At 45.3% G+C, this 14,412-nt stretch overlaps 1 protein-coding gene across 2 annotated transcripts in view; it reads left to right on the top strand.

Moving 5' to 3' along the window:
- SIPA1L2 (signal induced proliferation associated 1 like 2) overlaps positions 1-13,919 on the top strand; it is a 106,065-nt gene extending 92,146 nt beyond the window's left edge. Inside the window, exons 18-21 of one of the 2 annotated variants that reach the window (XM_044916027.1) lie at positions 8,658-8,711; positions 9,286-9,409; positions 10,368-10,449; positions 12,603-13,919. In XM_044916027.1, coding sequence (XP_044771962.1) covers positions 8,658-8,711; positions 9,286-9,409; positions 10,368-10,449; positions 12,603-12,749 — 407 coding nt within the window. In that variant the 3' untranslated portion in view covers positions 12,750-13,919. The remainder of the gene's footprint in view (positions 1-8,657; positions 8,712-9,285; positions 9,410-10,367; positions 10,450-12,602) is intronic. The other variant, XM_021696130.2, reaches the window with a different exon arrangement.
- Positions 13,920-14,412: the final 493 nt, after the last annotated feature.

Raw genomic sequence — 14,412 nt, forward strand, 5'->3', positions numbered from 1 at the left:
AAATGGATCTTTTCAGAAGATGGGCTAAGAGCAGGAAGTGGAGAAAGCAAAATGGCACACCCAACAGTGACTAAGGTCTCAACCCGGGGACTCTGGTCACAGTCACAGCTCAATAGCCAGGCTGTGAGCCTTTGGACATGTCCCTTAACTACCATAATGGCCACACTTTGGGCCAACAGTGAATGTTCAACAGTAATCCTCTGAGGTCCTTACTGTTTGCATTAGGCTTCATTCAGCCTTCTTGTCTATAAAATGAAGACCTTTACCAAAGAACATGGAAGGCTTCTGACAGTCTTAAACTTCCACTTCTGCGGTCCTATTCATCTGAGAGTAGTTCTGAGCTGGAGTTAGAGTCTGGGTGGGAGTTGGCACCCACGGGCAAAGGAGAAAAATCATGGCATGGAAACACCAGATAGCTGGTGCCTCGGATGCACTGCACCTGAGCCAAAGAGAGCGAGCATGGGATTCTCTTTGCCAGGAGAGAGGACTTTAGTTATCTGACCTTTCTGAAGTTTCCAAACATTTACAAATTGTATTTCAAAATTGCAGTAATGTTCAGTGCTACTCTGTAGGGCAGCATACCACTTTGAGACGATAGCCCACTTAGGAAAACACAGTTGGGAATTTGCAGCTCCAGACTTTTGCTAATTAGATTCCCTTGTGTTGGTGTCAGGTCCACCCTGACACGCGCTGGCGTGGTGGCGAGTGGGCATCATCAGTCACCTCAGCACTTTACAAAGAAATGTCTTCACCGAGATAACCCAGTTGCCCTGCCTATGACTTGATCTTTTTTGTACCAGTTCCACAGAACCATTTCTGAGCTAGACTAAACATGATAAAGATAGTCCAGAAAATCCCCTATGTGTCTGCTTAATTGTTACAAGCTAACAAAGGCAGTTCAGAATGCTTTACTGAGCTCAGAGCGCTCTGAGAATAATGCTGTGCCCATATATTGACATAAGTAGTCAACACATCTGAAAATGCGCTTCAAAAAATGGAATGTGTCTGCCTATTAACACCGTGACCCTCGTAGAATCCAGCAGTGTGATTCATCCAAGCAGGTATGCCTCTTCCCTGTTGATCTGTTTGTGTTCCACACCTTGGCATATGATGTATTTACCTTTTTTTAAGAGCTAAAATTGACACTGCATATGTGAGTGTAAGAATTTAGATTTTTTTTTTACCATACCATTCAAGAATAGAGCAGGGTCGGGTCACCTGGGTGGCTCAGTCGGTTAAGCGTCTGCCTTCGACTCAGGTCATGATCCCAGGGTCCTGGGATCGAGCCCCCCATCGGGCTCCCTGCTCCATGGGAAACCTGCTTCTCCCTCTCCCTCTGCAGCTCCCCCTACTTGTACTCTTTCGCTCAATCTCTTGCTCTCTCAAATAAATAAATAAAATCTTCAAAAAAAAAGAAAAAGATAAAAACCAGAACAGAGCAGGGGCACCACACTAATCTGCCCCAATCAGGGTTGTTTAAATACATCCAAATTCTGTTGGTACACAGAACATAATGGATAGTCTATAACTGTGAGTGAGGCTTCTCCGAAGACAGGAGCATTTCCATACATTTCTGGCCACAAGGCAATGAAAATAGAATTAAGAAAAATAGAAGAAAAACACAAAAAATTCTCAGCATTTGGAACTCTTAATGTAATTCATAATCATTATTCTAGGAAGCATTCGGGAATACAGGGCATTTTTTCTTTTTTAATAAGTGGTGATAAAAAGATGCTACCTATTAAAATCTTTGGACTGCAGCCAGGGAATAGTCCTTAAACAAAAATGTACTGTTTTCAGAAACATTTATTTAAATGGGGAAAAAAAAACCCATGAAAATTAACCAACTTAACTATACTTTAAAAAGATTCTATAAAAGCTGTGAAAGCAAACAAAAAAGAAGGAAATCAAATAGATTTTTTGTGAACTGACAGATGAATTTTCAATGCAATTTATAAATAAAATCAATGATTAACGTTTCTTAGAACATTGTTAAAGCAACATAAATTTGATCAAAAAATGGAAAATACAAATGAACAAGATTAGAAATGAGAAAAGAGGTTAGCATTCGCCAATACATAAGAGAAATAAAAAAATTATTAAGGTATGTCAGGCAGCTATATAGGAAGAAATATGATGAATAAGAATTTTGGATATTACTTTCAAGAAAATGGGACAGAGCATACGAAACTGTCAATGGCCCAAATATGGAGGGTATTGAAAAATTATCTAAGAATATCCCCAAATCCCAAATGTCATCTGAAACTAATATGCTTAGAGTTCATTGTTTTCAAAGCTTCAAAGAATAATGATGTCCCTGTATAAATTTTTCTTGAAATTCAGAAGCAGCCAATAATTGCACGAGAGGATTCTTTCCTGGTAACACACAAGAAAAATCCTGAGACAGTCTCAGTCATTAATCACGACGTTAAGCTTAGATGAAATTCAGGAGGAGATTGAAAAGATTATCCATTGTTATTGGTGAGAGTTTAGCCAGTTTAATAAAGAAAAACTTCTAATTATAGAAAGTTATAGTAGATGAAATAATTAAAAGTTATCATACCAATTTCCCAAAAAGGGTGTATCTAATAGAATGAGGACCCATTTCTAATAAAAATTAAGATTTGAGAGATACCTTTGAAACCTAATGAAGAAGATCTACTTTATTCCAAGTAGTTACATAATACTTAATGGAAAATGGTCTATAAGCAGGTGCCTTCAGTCCAGAAACTAAACAGGGTCATCCTTTGAGACTGTGTCCTTTCATTCTGTAGTAAAGTACTTGACACATTTATCACCAACGCAGAAAAAAATCCTTTTTTAAAATTTTTAAATTTTAAATTTTATACATATGCTTCTGTATCTACAAAATATGAAAGGTAAAGAAATTATTCAGATTAGGAGGACTTGATGAGCACTGAAAAATGTATAGAATTGTTGAACTATTATATTATACACCTGAAACTAATATAACACTGTTATGTTCATTATACTGGAACTAAAAAAATAAAAATAAAATTTTAAGAAATTATCCAAAATTATAAAACAAAGTAACTAGGTAAGATATTTTAAAATATATTTTATAAGCCTTGTTTAAAAGCGTTGTTAATTTTTTCAGTTATCTATTTCTGTATAAAAACCACCCCAGAATTTATGACTGGGAACAAGAGTGTCTCGTGATAATTTATGTCTCATGATTCTGGGGGTTGGTTAGGTTCAGCTGGGTTGTTCTTCTGCTCCCTGTGGCTTCAGCTGGAGTCACTCAGGTGGCTGTATTCAGCTGGAGCTCAGCTGGAACTGGAACATTAAGGTGACTTCAATCATATGTCCAGCTGGGCTCTGGCTGGACCCTGTCTCCAGTAGGGCAATTGTACTTCTTCACGTGTGGCTCAGGGAATCCGATCAGGAGAGCAAAAGCAGAAGCTACATGATTTCTCAGGGCCTCCTGGTCTTGCAAGACTCAGAACATGATATCCCCCACATGCTGAAGGCCAGCCCACATCCCAGGGGTGGGAGGTGGGCTCCACGTCTTGGTGTGAGGGCTGCCATGTGCACATAACCATGTTTGCGGACAGTCTTCCACCAGAACAGTAACAAAGGGCATTTAGCTGTATCTGCAAGATCAGATTATACATTCTTTGGAAATTAAGCCGTCATTAGAGTTATAATTCGAGAAAGCAAAGGACATTTCAGTAACTGAAAAGTCCTAATATACGTAAAGATAAGAATGGGTAGGAAGCTTATAGTAAAGATGCTGAATCAATTAATTTCCTGAGTTAATTTGTAGATTTCGTACAATTTCAATTCAGATATCTAAAGGATATGTTAAAGAGCTTGACTGCATCCAGTTGGAAATAGATGAAAAATATTCCACAAAAAAAGTCTCCTGTAAATCAATAATAATTAAACAGCATAGTAGTGATTCAAAAAAATAGAAATTAGTCCTTTTGGAGAAAGAGGGAGAGCCCAGACCAAAGACTGGAATAAAATTTAGAGCTAAATGGGAAAGGAATTTATATATTCCACTTGGATTTAGGATTTAGGAAAGTCAATTCTAGAAACAGTACAGTAGGATTACCATTTTAGAAGCAAGGTAATGCTTTAATTATCAGATAATGAGAGAACATACAAAATATAATGTGGCCAGATAAAAGTATTTAAACACTTAGATTTTTATGAACTTGAAAGGGAACATTTAGATAAATGGGAATATGGGGGAGGATTTGTAAACCATTATCCCAAGTGCGTGGAGGGGCTTAACCAGCAAAAAAACACAAAATCCCTGATAAACAAGCGGTCAAGGCTTATGGATGCCCAGTCCACAAAAGTAGAATGACAAAATATAAGTATTTGAGAAATGTTCAATCACACATGTAAATTCAAAATGATAATGAGCTACCGGCTCACACCTTTGGAGGATGAAAAATGGCCCCACACTCTGGGAAACCCCGAAGAATACTCACAGCTGGTATCATTACAAAGATAAAATGATCCATCTTTTTGTGCAGTACGACAATATGAGTTAGAGCCAAATGGTGGACCCCCCTTTGATCAGAAATCCAATTCCTGAGAACTTGCTTACTGGAAATAGGCAGAAAACCAAACTCTGCCCACCAGACCAAATGTCAGAACATCGGCATCTCCTTCATAGGCCTGTGAGGGAGAAGGTAGGTCAAGGACAGCGAGCTGAGCTCATGCCCTGGACTCCGCTCTTCTGCGATAGTTAAGTTCAAAAAATGGGCGGAGTCACAGTTCAAGTGTGTTTTAGTGTGTGCAGCCCTTCTGTTTGTCAGGGGCGAGATGTGACGTGACCCTTGGTGCCTGAGAACTCCTCAGTGATCTGTGCGATCCAGTAAGATCATCCGCTTATTGGCCTTGCAAGCATCATTCCCTCTATTAGGTGGAATAATGTAAGGTGTGGGTGTGCCAAGTGATATATATGTAGTAGAGCCCATCCCCCGCAAGTGTGGGCAAGGGAACAAACCCAACGAGAAAAGCTGGCTGTGGGGCCAGTGGTGTAGCCGGGGAAAGGAGTCTCTTGGAAAGTGCTAGAATTTAAAGCAGTTCTCATTTATCAAAATATCACCAGTAGGCAGTGGGTGGTGCACATCCATTGAACGGGTGATGTTTTAAATGCAAATGGGGTTTAAAAGGTGAAATTACAAACGAATGATGGGAGACTCTGGATTGCTACGTCCCGCAGCCAACAACAGGCCAGGCTTCTCCTCCCCTCTGGATCTCAACCCTTTGCCATTGGTGGTGACAACCACCATCTTCCCACGAGCACGAGGAGGTGTGCGTGCCCTGAGCTTCTGTGTGCAGGACATGTGCAGAGTCAACAGCTCGTTCATCAGGCCCCACTGTGGGAGTGTAACAGTCAAACAGGTCGTCCGAAAAGAACACAAGTTTTTTTTTTTAATCTATTAGGCTCCATATGCCCTTGGTTTTTAAACAGAGTAATAAGCCTAATTTTTTACAGTGAGCACTGTTTTCAGTTGTGAAGCGGCAGCTCAACCTTGATAAAGTCGCTGAAGTTACTGGTACTTGACCACGGACAGAGTGTGTGTGTGTGTGTGTGCGTGTGTGTGTGTGCGTGCACGTGCACATGTACAAGCATAAACAAAGTGACATAATTAGTTAAAAAAATGGAAAAGAAAAATGCTATTAAGATGAAAAATGCAAAGTTAATTTAATATAGTAAATCGACTTAAATGATCTCAAAAGTAAGGAAATTGTCTCTGGCCAGCAACAGTAGCTGTTTCTTAAATGAAGCATAATCCCAGCCCTTTTCTTTGCTCATTATTGCGAGGCAGACTCTAGACCATTATCTTGCAGCATTTATGAACAGGCTGCAAAAGGCTTAAGTCAAAGCATTTATGTCCAAAGTGCAGTGTAACCTTTTTATTTTTCTTTCCCTGTTGCCAGTTAAGTCAGCTTTCCACGATCTGATAAGCCCAGTGCTCGGTATCAGTACCTTTAATTTGGTACATGGAGCTACAAAGCCCCAGCTTCTCTGTCATTTGTAGTGATGTGGCAGAGACACATTAGAAGAGCTTTGTTTGTGGACGTGGGTTCGGTTAGATGGAGCCTCACGCTTGCATGGCGTTTGTGGCCCCTATCCGGTGCGTATACCCTTCTCCTAGTTTCATGCCCTCGGCAGACATGACTAATCCATCAGAGCCCTCCTCCTCCCTGATGCGGGCTTGGCCTTCCCGATCTCGAAGTGCTCCGGGCTGCCCATCTGGGCCACGGGAGTTACTCCCAGGCAACTGTTTTGATGTGGATTGATGTGGAATATCTTGTTGACTATTCATCCTCTTGCATAGTGCCAAATGCACTAACAAGAACCTGCACTGAAATAAGATTTTCTAAGATGATTTAAAGGGGTGGAGTGTTCCATGTGTACCCCATGCCCCATGTGCCCCCCCTCCCCAGCCAGATGTTCTTGCACGGAGAAGAATGGGAAGGAAAAGGACTAACAGGCTATCTGTGTAGATTGTGGGTGATTGTATCTGCTACAGTCACCGTTTACATGAAGTTCATACTCCCCTGCCTGTCTTCTTAACGGATTTGTCTGTGCCACTTGGTTCAATGTCAGTAACTACTAGGTCACTGAATATTTATCATCACAGAAATAAACTGTGGAAAAATAAAGCTTCCACTGGAAACTGTCACTAAGGTTAGCTACTTTACAGAGCAGTTAAGTGTCTGGACTTAATCAAGCAGCGTTCTGTTTGGATTTCAACCTCCCAGCTTTTCAGATCCAGAATGAAATCCTCTTGTGAAATTACACTGTTGGCAAAACTCCCCTTCTGGCTTCTTGCCTCCTGACCGGTAGGACCTTGTTTCTCCCCAAGGAATGCTTGAATGACTGCCAGCAGCAAGTTCTGTTTCTGTCAAATATGTGGATATTTTATCAATTAAGGTAAAAATAGATGGAGCAAGCGAAGACATTCTCATCCAGAGATTTCGGCTGGACCATCAGACTCAAATATATTAAGAAAGATGGAAACTCACCAAATTATCACTGGATTGCATAAAATCTGGATGAGTCAATAGAACTCTTTTAAAGAGTGAGAAAACTAAATTCTTTATCTGTTTTGACCTTCCTTTTTTGTCAGTAAATTTACTGTAGAAAAAAATAAATCCGCTGTGTTGTTTTGTTTTGTTTTGTTTTTTTAAGTGTGAGGCATTATTCAGGATCATCACAGAACAGAGGGTTCTCTTGGATGTCATGGCGGCCCCAGACCCTCCCAACCCCACCCCTGGAGCTGCTCAGCCCCTGGCCAGTGTGCTCTATGATTCCTGCCCCCACCTCTGCCATTTACATCCTGTCCTGTGTAGAAGCAGGCAGTACCCAAATTGTGCCATTAATCTTAATTAAATTACAAATTGTCTCCTCATACGCACAAATCCTACGAGTCAGTACCAAACTGGGAACGTGGTTGTCTCTCAGGAATGCATGGTTACAGAATGTCCCATCATCTTGTAGGTTTGAAGTGTGGAGGACATGCTTAAAGTTTTATAGACCTATTGGTTGAAGGACATCTGTGTACCTGTCACAGATGTTGGAAAATCTGATCTAGGAAAGCGAGCTGCAAGGCTGGAGAACTCCCTGCGGTCATGCAGGGCGCTCAGCACCACTTCCTAGAGGGTTCGGGGCCCCTGGTGGGAGCTCCCAGCACAGTGCCCACGGCGTTCCAGCTCGCTTTCCTTCATGCGCCCTGGCAGCCTCCCCCATTCCTTCTAATTAACAGGAAGTGCAAGACCCTCCATAAACCAGACAAGCAGGTAGCCTCATTAGGAGACTCGTCCAGCAGCCAGAGGGAGACAGAGTGGGATAAATCAAGAACAGAGCACCCCTGACGCGGACTTGAGTGCAATTTCTCAGCCATTAATCAAATCATATGAAAAAGACACCACAGCACTCATACACCTGCTGTATCCCTTGGATTCCAACTGTAGATGCATACATGTGCTCAGGCACCAAGGAAAGAGACCAGGGAATGGGGGAAGTGGATAATTAGACATATTCCTGGTTCTCACCTCCACCTTGTTCAAACGCGGGACTGTTTTTCTGCATGTCATTCAGCATTTCTGGACCGATGCTCTTGGGTGAGTGTTCAGCCTGCAGAGCTGGGCCAGGCTGGTGCCTGTTTCAAAGACTGTCACACTCCCTTTCCTGCCCTAGCTCGGGAAACGTTGAATGTGAAGTTACTGGTGCCAAGAATAGAAATGGCCCGATGCTGAGCTAAGGCCGGGTAGTCGAGCTGACCATTGTTAGCACGGCTGTTTCTAGTAAGATTACGAAGCTAAGCTCGCTCACCACCCCACTTTTCACGTTCACGGAGTGGGTCGTTTAAGCAAACCCCAAATGGTCTCGTGTTCTTACGGCTGGACTCGCCTGTGTGAGGCATGCCGCATCTCTTCATTGCACACATGGACGCGCGTGCATCCAGCCAGGACCGTTACACGTGCAACGTTGAGCCACATCGCTCGGCATCGCATGTTACAGGCTGTCATGGGCCACGCCTCATCCAGCATGACACACACACAGGCTCTCCGGCACCCCATTATCTGAGTCTTGTGTGGGCCCCAGAGGCTTCCAGGTGCATGGAGATACCACTGTTCACAGGAAATTCTAAATCTTATTTCAGGTCTTGACTCAGATGAAGAACTTGGGCTGCTCTGTCACCACGCGTCCTATCTCGGTGATTGTCCGGGGCTGACCACGGGCTCTGGATATTCTGTAACCTTTTCTTTTTATGTCCCGTGTCTGCACGTCTGCATGGTTCTCTGAGCTCGGAGGGTTGGCACGCACAGGGGACGTGGGTCCTGGCTGCTGTGTCTCCGGGATGCTCCCCCCACCCCGGGGTTGGGGCCCCCTCGCAGAGGGGTCCGTCTCCTCTGTTCTGTTAATCAGCCACATCATCCTGCGGCGCCGTTATTTCGTTATTTCGTGCCCAGCCGGCAGCTTTAGCATTTCTTGGGATGTGGAAGGAAGAAAGCAAATTGGCTCTAGCAAATCGAGGATCTGCTAATCGTCCCTGTGGCTGTGATGTGCGCATGCCATACCGCCCCTGAGGACAGCCAATCCTGACGCTTTCTGATTGTCAGCAGCTTGCCTGAGTTTGTTTTTCTTTGTTTTGTTTAAAACAGGGCAGTCACTTATGCGGGGGTGCGGGGCGGGGTGTTTGGGGTTAGTGACTAAATTCGCTTCCGCAAACATGGCCCAACAGCTAGTACTAAACTTCCTTGGCGTGTGTGTGTGTCTCCCCTCCTCAGACCAGAGAGTGGCGTCCTTCTGTACTCTGACCGATATGCAACACGGGCAGGACCTGGAAGGCGCACCGGAGCCGCCTTTATGTGTAGACCCAGGCAGCGGCAAAGATTTCATGGACGCAACTGGGTATGTGAGCCCCTGGGGAGCCCCCCTCCCCTCCTCTCCCCAGGCCCCTGAGTAACAGGTTCAGCGGAGCCCCAGGCCACCAGGAGATCACTTCCAGCCTGCGCCCCCCACTTGGGTCCTTCAGGATCCAGATATGGGACTGAGTGGGGCCAACCTTGCTCCCTGCCCTGCTGGGGTGGGCGGCTCTTGGTAGCAGAAGTGCTCTGCTGTGGGCGGTCCCTGCCTGCTAAGACATGTCACCCCGTGCCCATGGTGACGAGGCTCTGTGACAGAGAGAGGGAGGGTGGCAGCCGGGCTCCACATCTGCCAGTAATTGCTGCCACAGCCCCGGACGGACAGGGACCTTGCTGATCAGTGTCCCGCTGCCAGGCTGCACGTGCGCACCTGCCAAGGGCACAGCGCCCCCCAGAGCCTGGTCCTTGACCCCGGCCTCAGGTGAAGGGACCATCTCCTTCCCCTATATTCTTGACATGTTTATCACCCACAGAGTCTATATGCTTTACCTAATTGCAACTTTTATATGAACTTGTGTGACCATTAACTGGCCCATTCATCTTGGTAATGAGCTTCATGATATTTTCTTGACAGAGAAAGGCAAATTGGGGAAATCGAACCTATATTTGGTTCCCAGGACCTCAGTGGTCTACCTAGTCTCAGTTGGCTAAACTGATTTAGATAATCTATCTTCTGGGTTGTGTTTGTTTGTTTGTTTGTTACCAACATATAAGCCTGTAGAGATTCTGAATCCCTTTTTAAATCAACAGAGACCCAGAAGGGGTTTTCTACCAAAATACCATATGTTCCTTTTCCAAATCTGGCGTAATATTATTTATTTCCTCGCTGGGCTCTAAGCACATGAAATAATTCTTTGAGTGAAAACTTTACCAACAAAAGTACTGAGTGTTGTGTCTGTACCTCATTGGCCTTGAGTCTTTCTGATTCCACCCTTCTTCTTTAGGGAGCGGTCTCCATCTACACTGACCGGGAAAGTCAATCAGCTGGAGTTGATTCTTCGACAGCTGCAGACTGACCTTCGGAAGGTAAGGGGATCCGTTACAATCTGTCATCAGAAGTCTGCCTTGCACAATCACCCCCTTCTAACCAGTAGAAATAAAAATGAAGACACTCAGGAAAGATAACCGCCCTAGTCAAAGCCAACAATAGAAACAGAGAGCCCTAAGATCTAATTCTCCTTTCTGGCCTCCAGCTCATATTTTTCACTCTAAGGGGACCCAAGGATTGCAGGAAATAGGACGAAATGAGGGTGAGCCCTCTGGACGGGCAGTCTTCAGGACGAGGTAGAAACATATAGGCGGCTAGCGTTTTTTGGTTCGGTGAGTGATCAGTTGTACCAACTATTTATGAGCTGACCTGGAGGAGTTAGTTGCTGCCAGAAAGCCTGTTCTCCCCAAGCTATTGTATTCCCACCGAGTCAGCTACATGACCCTCACAACTTCTGCTCTACACCCTACACGTCCAGGTGTGCGTGGTCGGTCCCCAAAGAAGTTAACTAATTCATTCCCCAAACATTTGCTGAGCCCATGTTGTATCATCAGCACTGTGCTGGGTAACCATCGTGCTGTTCCTGGGAATGCAATGGAGTGTGCTAGCAGGAGGGTAGCGGGGAGATGTCACAGGAAGGGTTTTGTTACTGCTTAGTTCATTAAAGAAGGGAGAACATTACAGCTGGTGTCAGTGCTGGTGGAATGATCCAGTTGGGAAGGAGATAATGGTGGGGGGAAGAGTCAGAGAGTTACGCCCTGACCTAGCGCACAAGGCGGGGACTGGCCTTGATTCAGCGTGGGGACAGTTTATAGAGAGAGCAGAGTAGAACAGGGTGTGTGTGTGCGTGTGCACGCACATGTATGTGTTTGCACACACGTGCATGCATACATACATTCACACGCACGTAGTCAGAGATAGGTTGGCAGAGTTCCCCTCTGATGGTTTCTTTTTTCCAGTCGTGAGCTGAGAGGGAGTGGTGGTGGGAAGGAGTAGGAAGGGTTTGAGGTCAGAGGGTAAGGTGCAGAGTAGTGAGTAAATGCACTGGGTGAAATTTGATAGGATTTGCCAAGCAAGGCTGAAGGTACATTTGAATTTGCAGCCTCAGTTAAAGCGATCATCTGTTGGCAGAGTTGGTGTTTCTCTCCAGCTTGGATGGCCACCTGTTTGCCTGGGGTGGGAGGTTCCTAGATACAGAATCTCCAGAGCTAGAACCGGAAATGTCCCAAGCAAACTGGGACATCACCCCTCCCCCGGCTGTAGGTGTAGGACAGTTGGAGAGTTGAATATAAGAATTGAGACAGGAAATCAAGACAACGAGAGAGAGAAAGAGACAAAGCCCCTGGCGTATCTATAGGATGGGATTAGACTGAGGGACCTAGAGTATGAGCTGGGTGAGGAGACATGCTGTCACAGCAGGGGACAGTGAAAATAAGGTAAGCCTGGTGCATGAGATAATTATTGGAGGGGTGGATACTGGAGAGACGGTTCTAAAAGGACAAGAGGTGGCGGTCCGGAAATGGGAGGCTAACGCAGGAGCACACTGTGCTTTTTATGGGTAATGGCAAGGTACAAGATGTGGTTGTGGGAGCAGGGGTTGAGGAGGGGTGGGTTTCCAGATCACAGAGAGGAAGTGGTGGAGAGACTGGATTGGATTTGGAATCATCAGCAAACATGACAAGTGGCAGGGGAGAGAAGAAAAGCGAACCACATTCTAGAGTCCTCCTTGAGTGATGGGAGGGACTGGAGACAGCGTAGATAATTGCAGTGAGCAGGGGTGGCAGGTCCTCTAACCTGATGTCTCACTTCTCAGAGGAGCTGAAGTTTTAGGGAAGAAACTCCCCGGGCACTGAGAGATAAGCTGTTTGCCAGACCACCTAGCCTTGAGTCTTTCCGCTACAGGCGGGCACCGTCTCTGCCCTCAGTGAGCAGCCGGGGAAGCAGTGTGCTCAGGAGAGAGCCGGGATTCTTCTAGAGGCGTGAGGATGAAGGGATTTTCAGGGAAGAGGTTGACCGTTTCCAGGGTTTTCAGGGCAGAGTCCCAGTTGCACGGGTCACAACAAAAGGGGCGAAGCGGTCTTGGAGAGGCTGGCCGCTGAGTGGCCTCGGGCACGTGGGATGCTCGGAGGCACGCTGGGAGAGGGGATGTGCCGGGCCCACGTGTGACGCCGTCTGTGTGCGCTCTTCCCAGGAGAAGCAGGACAAGGCGGTCCTCCAGGCGGAAGTGCAGCACCTGCGCCAAGACAACATGCGGCTGCAGGAGGAGTCGCAGACGGCCACCGCGCAGCTGCGGAAGTTCACCGAGTGGTTCTTCAACACCATCGACAAAAAGTCTTAACCCGGCCCTGGCCCGCCGGGGGGAGCCTCGGGGAGACGCCCCGCACCCCCCTCCCACCCCCCGGGAACTCGCCAACGCGTGGTTTCTCAGTGTGCTTGCAGCCAATCATAGATGTTTTTGCCGTCCCACCCCGTCTAGCACCATTCACCCCCACAGGGTAGGGAGGCGACTCTTTCCTTGGAAGCCATCTGGTGACAGCAGAGAGGACAGCGAGGCCGTGCGCACATGAATGTAACTCCCGGTGTCGAGATGAATGTAAACCCCGGCGTCGGTTGGGGCCTCTTTGTGTCGGACTCCGCTGCCCCGGTGCTCAGGCGCGGGCATACCTCAAGAGGGGAGACGGTGGGGCTTCACGTCCTATGGATCAGGTGACCTGGTAGAGATGGTAAAAGCAATTGACCATAGTTTGGGCTTTAGTATTGTAACATAAACCCAGAAACAAATAATCAGACATATACTTTAATGTTAAAGGTGCTCTATTTTTTTGGATGTATAGTAGTTTTATTTCTCACAACCACATTATCATAGCAATAAGAAAGAGGCATAGTTAACTAGTTGGGAGAAGCCGTGTGGGAAAATTAAAAAACAAAAAAAGCACTGATGTCTTGAACACTAGTTTGAATGCAGTTCATTTAGAGACTTATTTATTTGCAGGAGCAAACGGTGCCTGAATATTAACAGTGTTCTGATTGAAAAAAAAAAAAAAGATACATATGCCTTGTATATGGCTCAGTAAGCAGTCCCTTCAACTCTTAGTTCACTGTGTATAGTTAACGCTCTGCTGAGAGTAGCGCACGCCTGCTTACGTCCTAGAACCTTCTAGAACCTCCCGTCGGCGGGGAGCCAGCAGAATCCCATGTATACAATGCCAAATTTGTTTATCTTTGTACAGAAGCTTTGATGAAGTGTCTTGTATTTAACGCCCTTATTTAAGCTTATTTAACCTTAAATTGTTAATTTTATAAACTTTGGTTTGACCTGCACTACGACGAGGGAGGTGTAGGTAGCAGCAAGCTCTGGAAGGCCGAGCTTGCCCAGAACAGACTGAGAAGCAGGGCTGGAAATTCTAACAACTGGATGCTGCTAGTAACAAGTCCTTTGTATTGCTTTACCATTTTTAACTGTTCTATTTGAGATGAACATACATTTTGCTTTTTTAATAAATGTTCAAAAGAGGCCACGTCAGTCACGGTGTTGTCAGGTGAATGTGGATTTTTAGCATCTCTGTGTCAATAATTTGAGTCTATGGGAATTTGTTCGGGGTCATTAAGTATCTTAATCAGTACTGAATCCTGCTTTGCGGCCTTCTTATTGAATCACAGACTCATTCGAAGGAAAGAGTAACTCGTATTAATAGCTGCTGTGTGCCACACACTCCCCTCCGCACATTTCATTAGCAGGATTCCCATTGTTACAGCTCAGGAAACTGAGGCTCAAGTTAAATGATTTGCCCCAGCCAGGAATTTGGTGTTGCTTACAAGAAGATACAGAAGGCAAAAGAGTAGGAATTTGAAAAATAATCGGGAAGAGGTAAACTATAAATTTGAATCAAATGTAGGATGAAGAAGACACAGAATGTGGGCCCAAGTGGGAAGGGAACCCCAGTAAGGTACAAAGTTCTCAACCTTCTGAGAACAGAAATCATACGAAGAATTTGGAGGAA

This window comes from Neomonachus schauinslandi, chromosome 6 (genome assembly GCF_002201575.2).
Source record: "Neomonachus schauinslandi chromosome 6, ASM220157v2, whole genome shotgun sequence".
In the NCBI taxonomy this organism is placed as follows: Eukaryota; Metazoa; Chordata; class Mammalia; order Carnivora; family Phocidae; genus Neomonachus; species Neomonachus schauinslandi.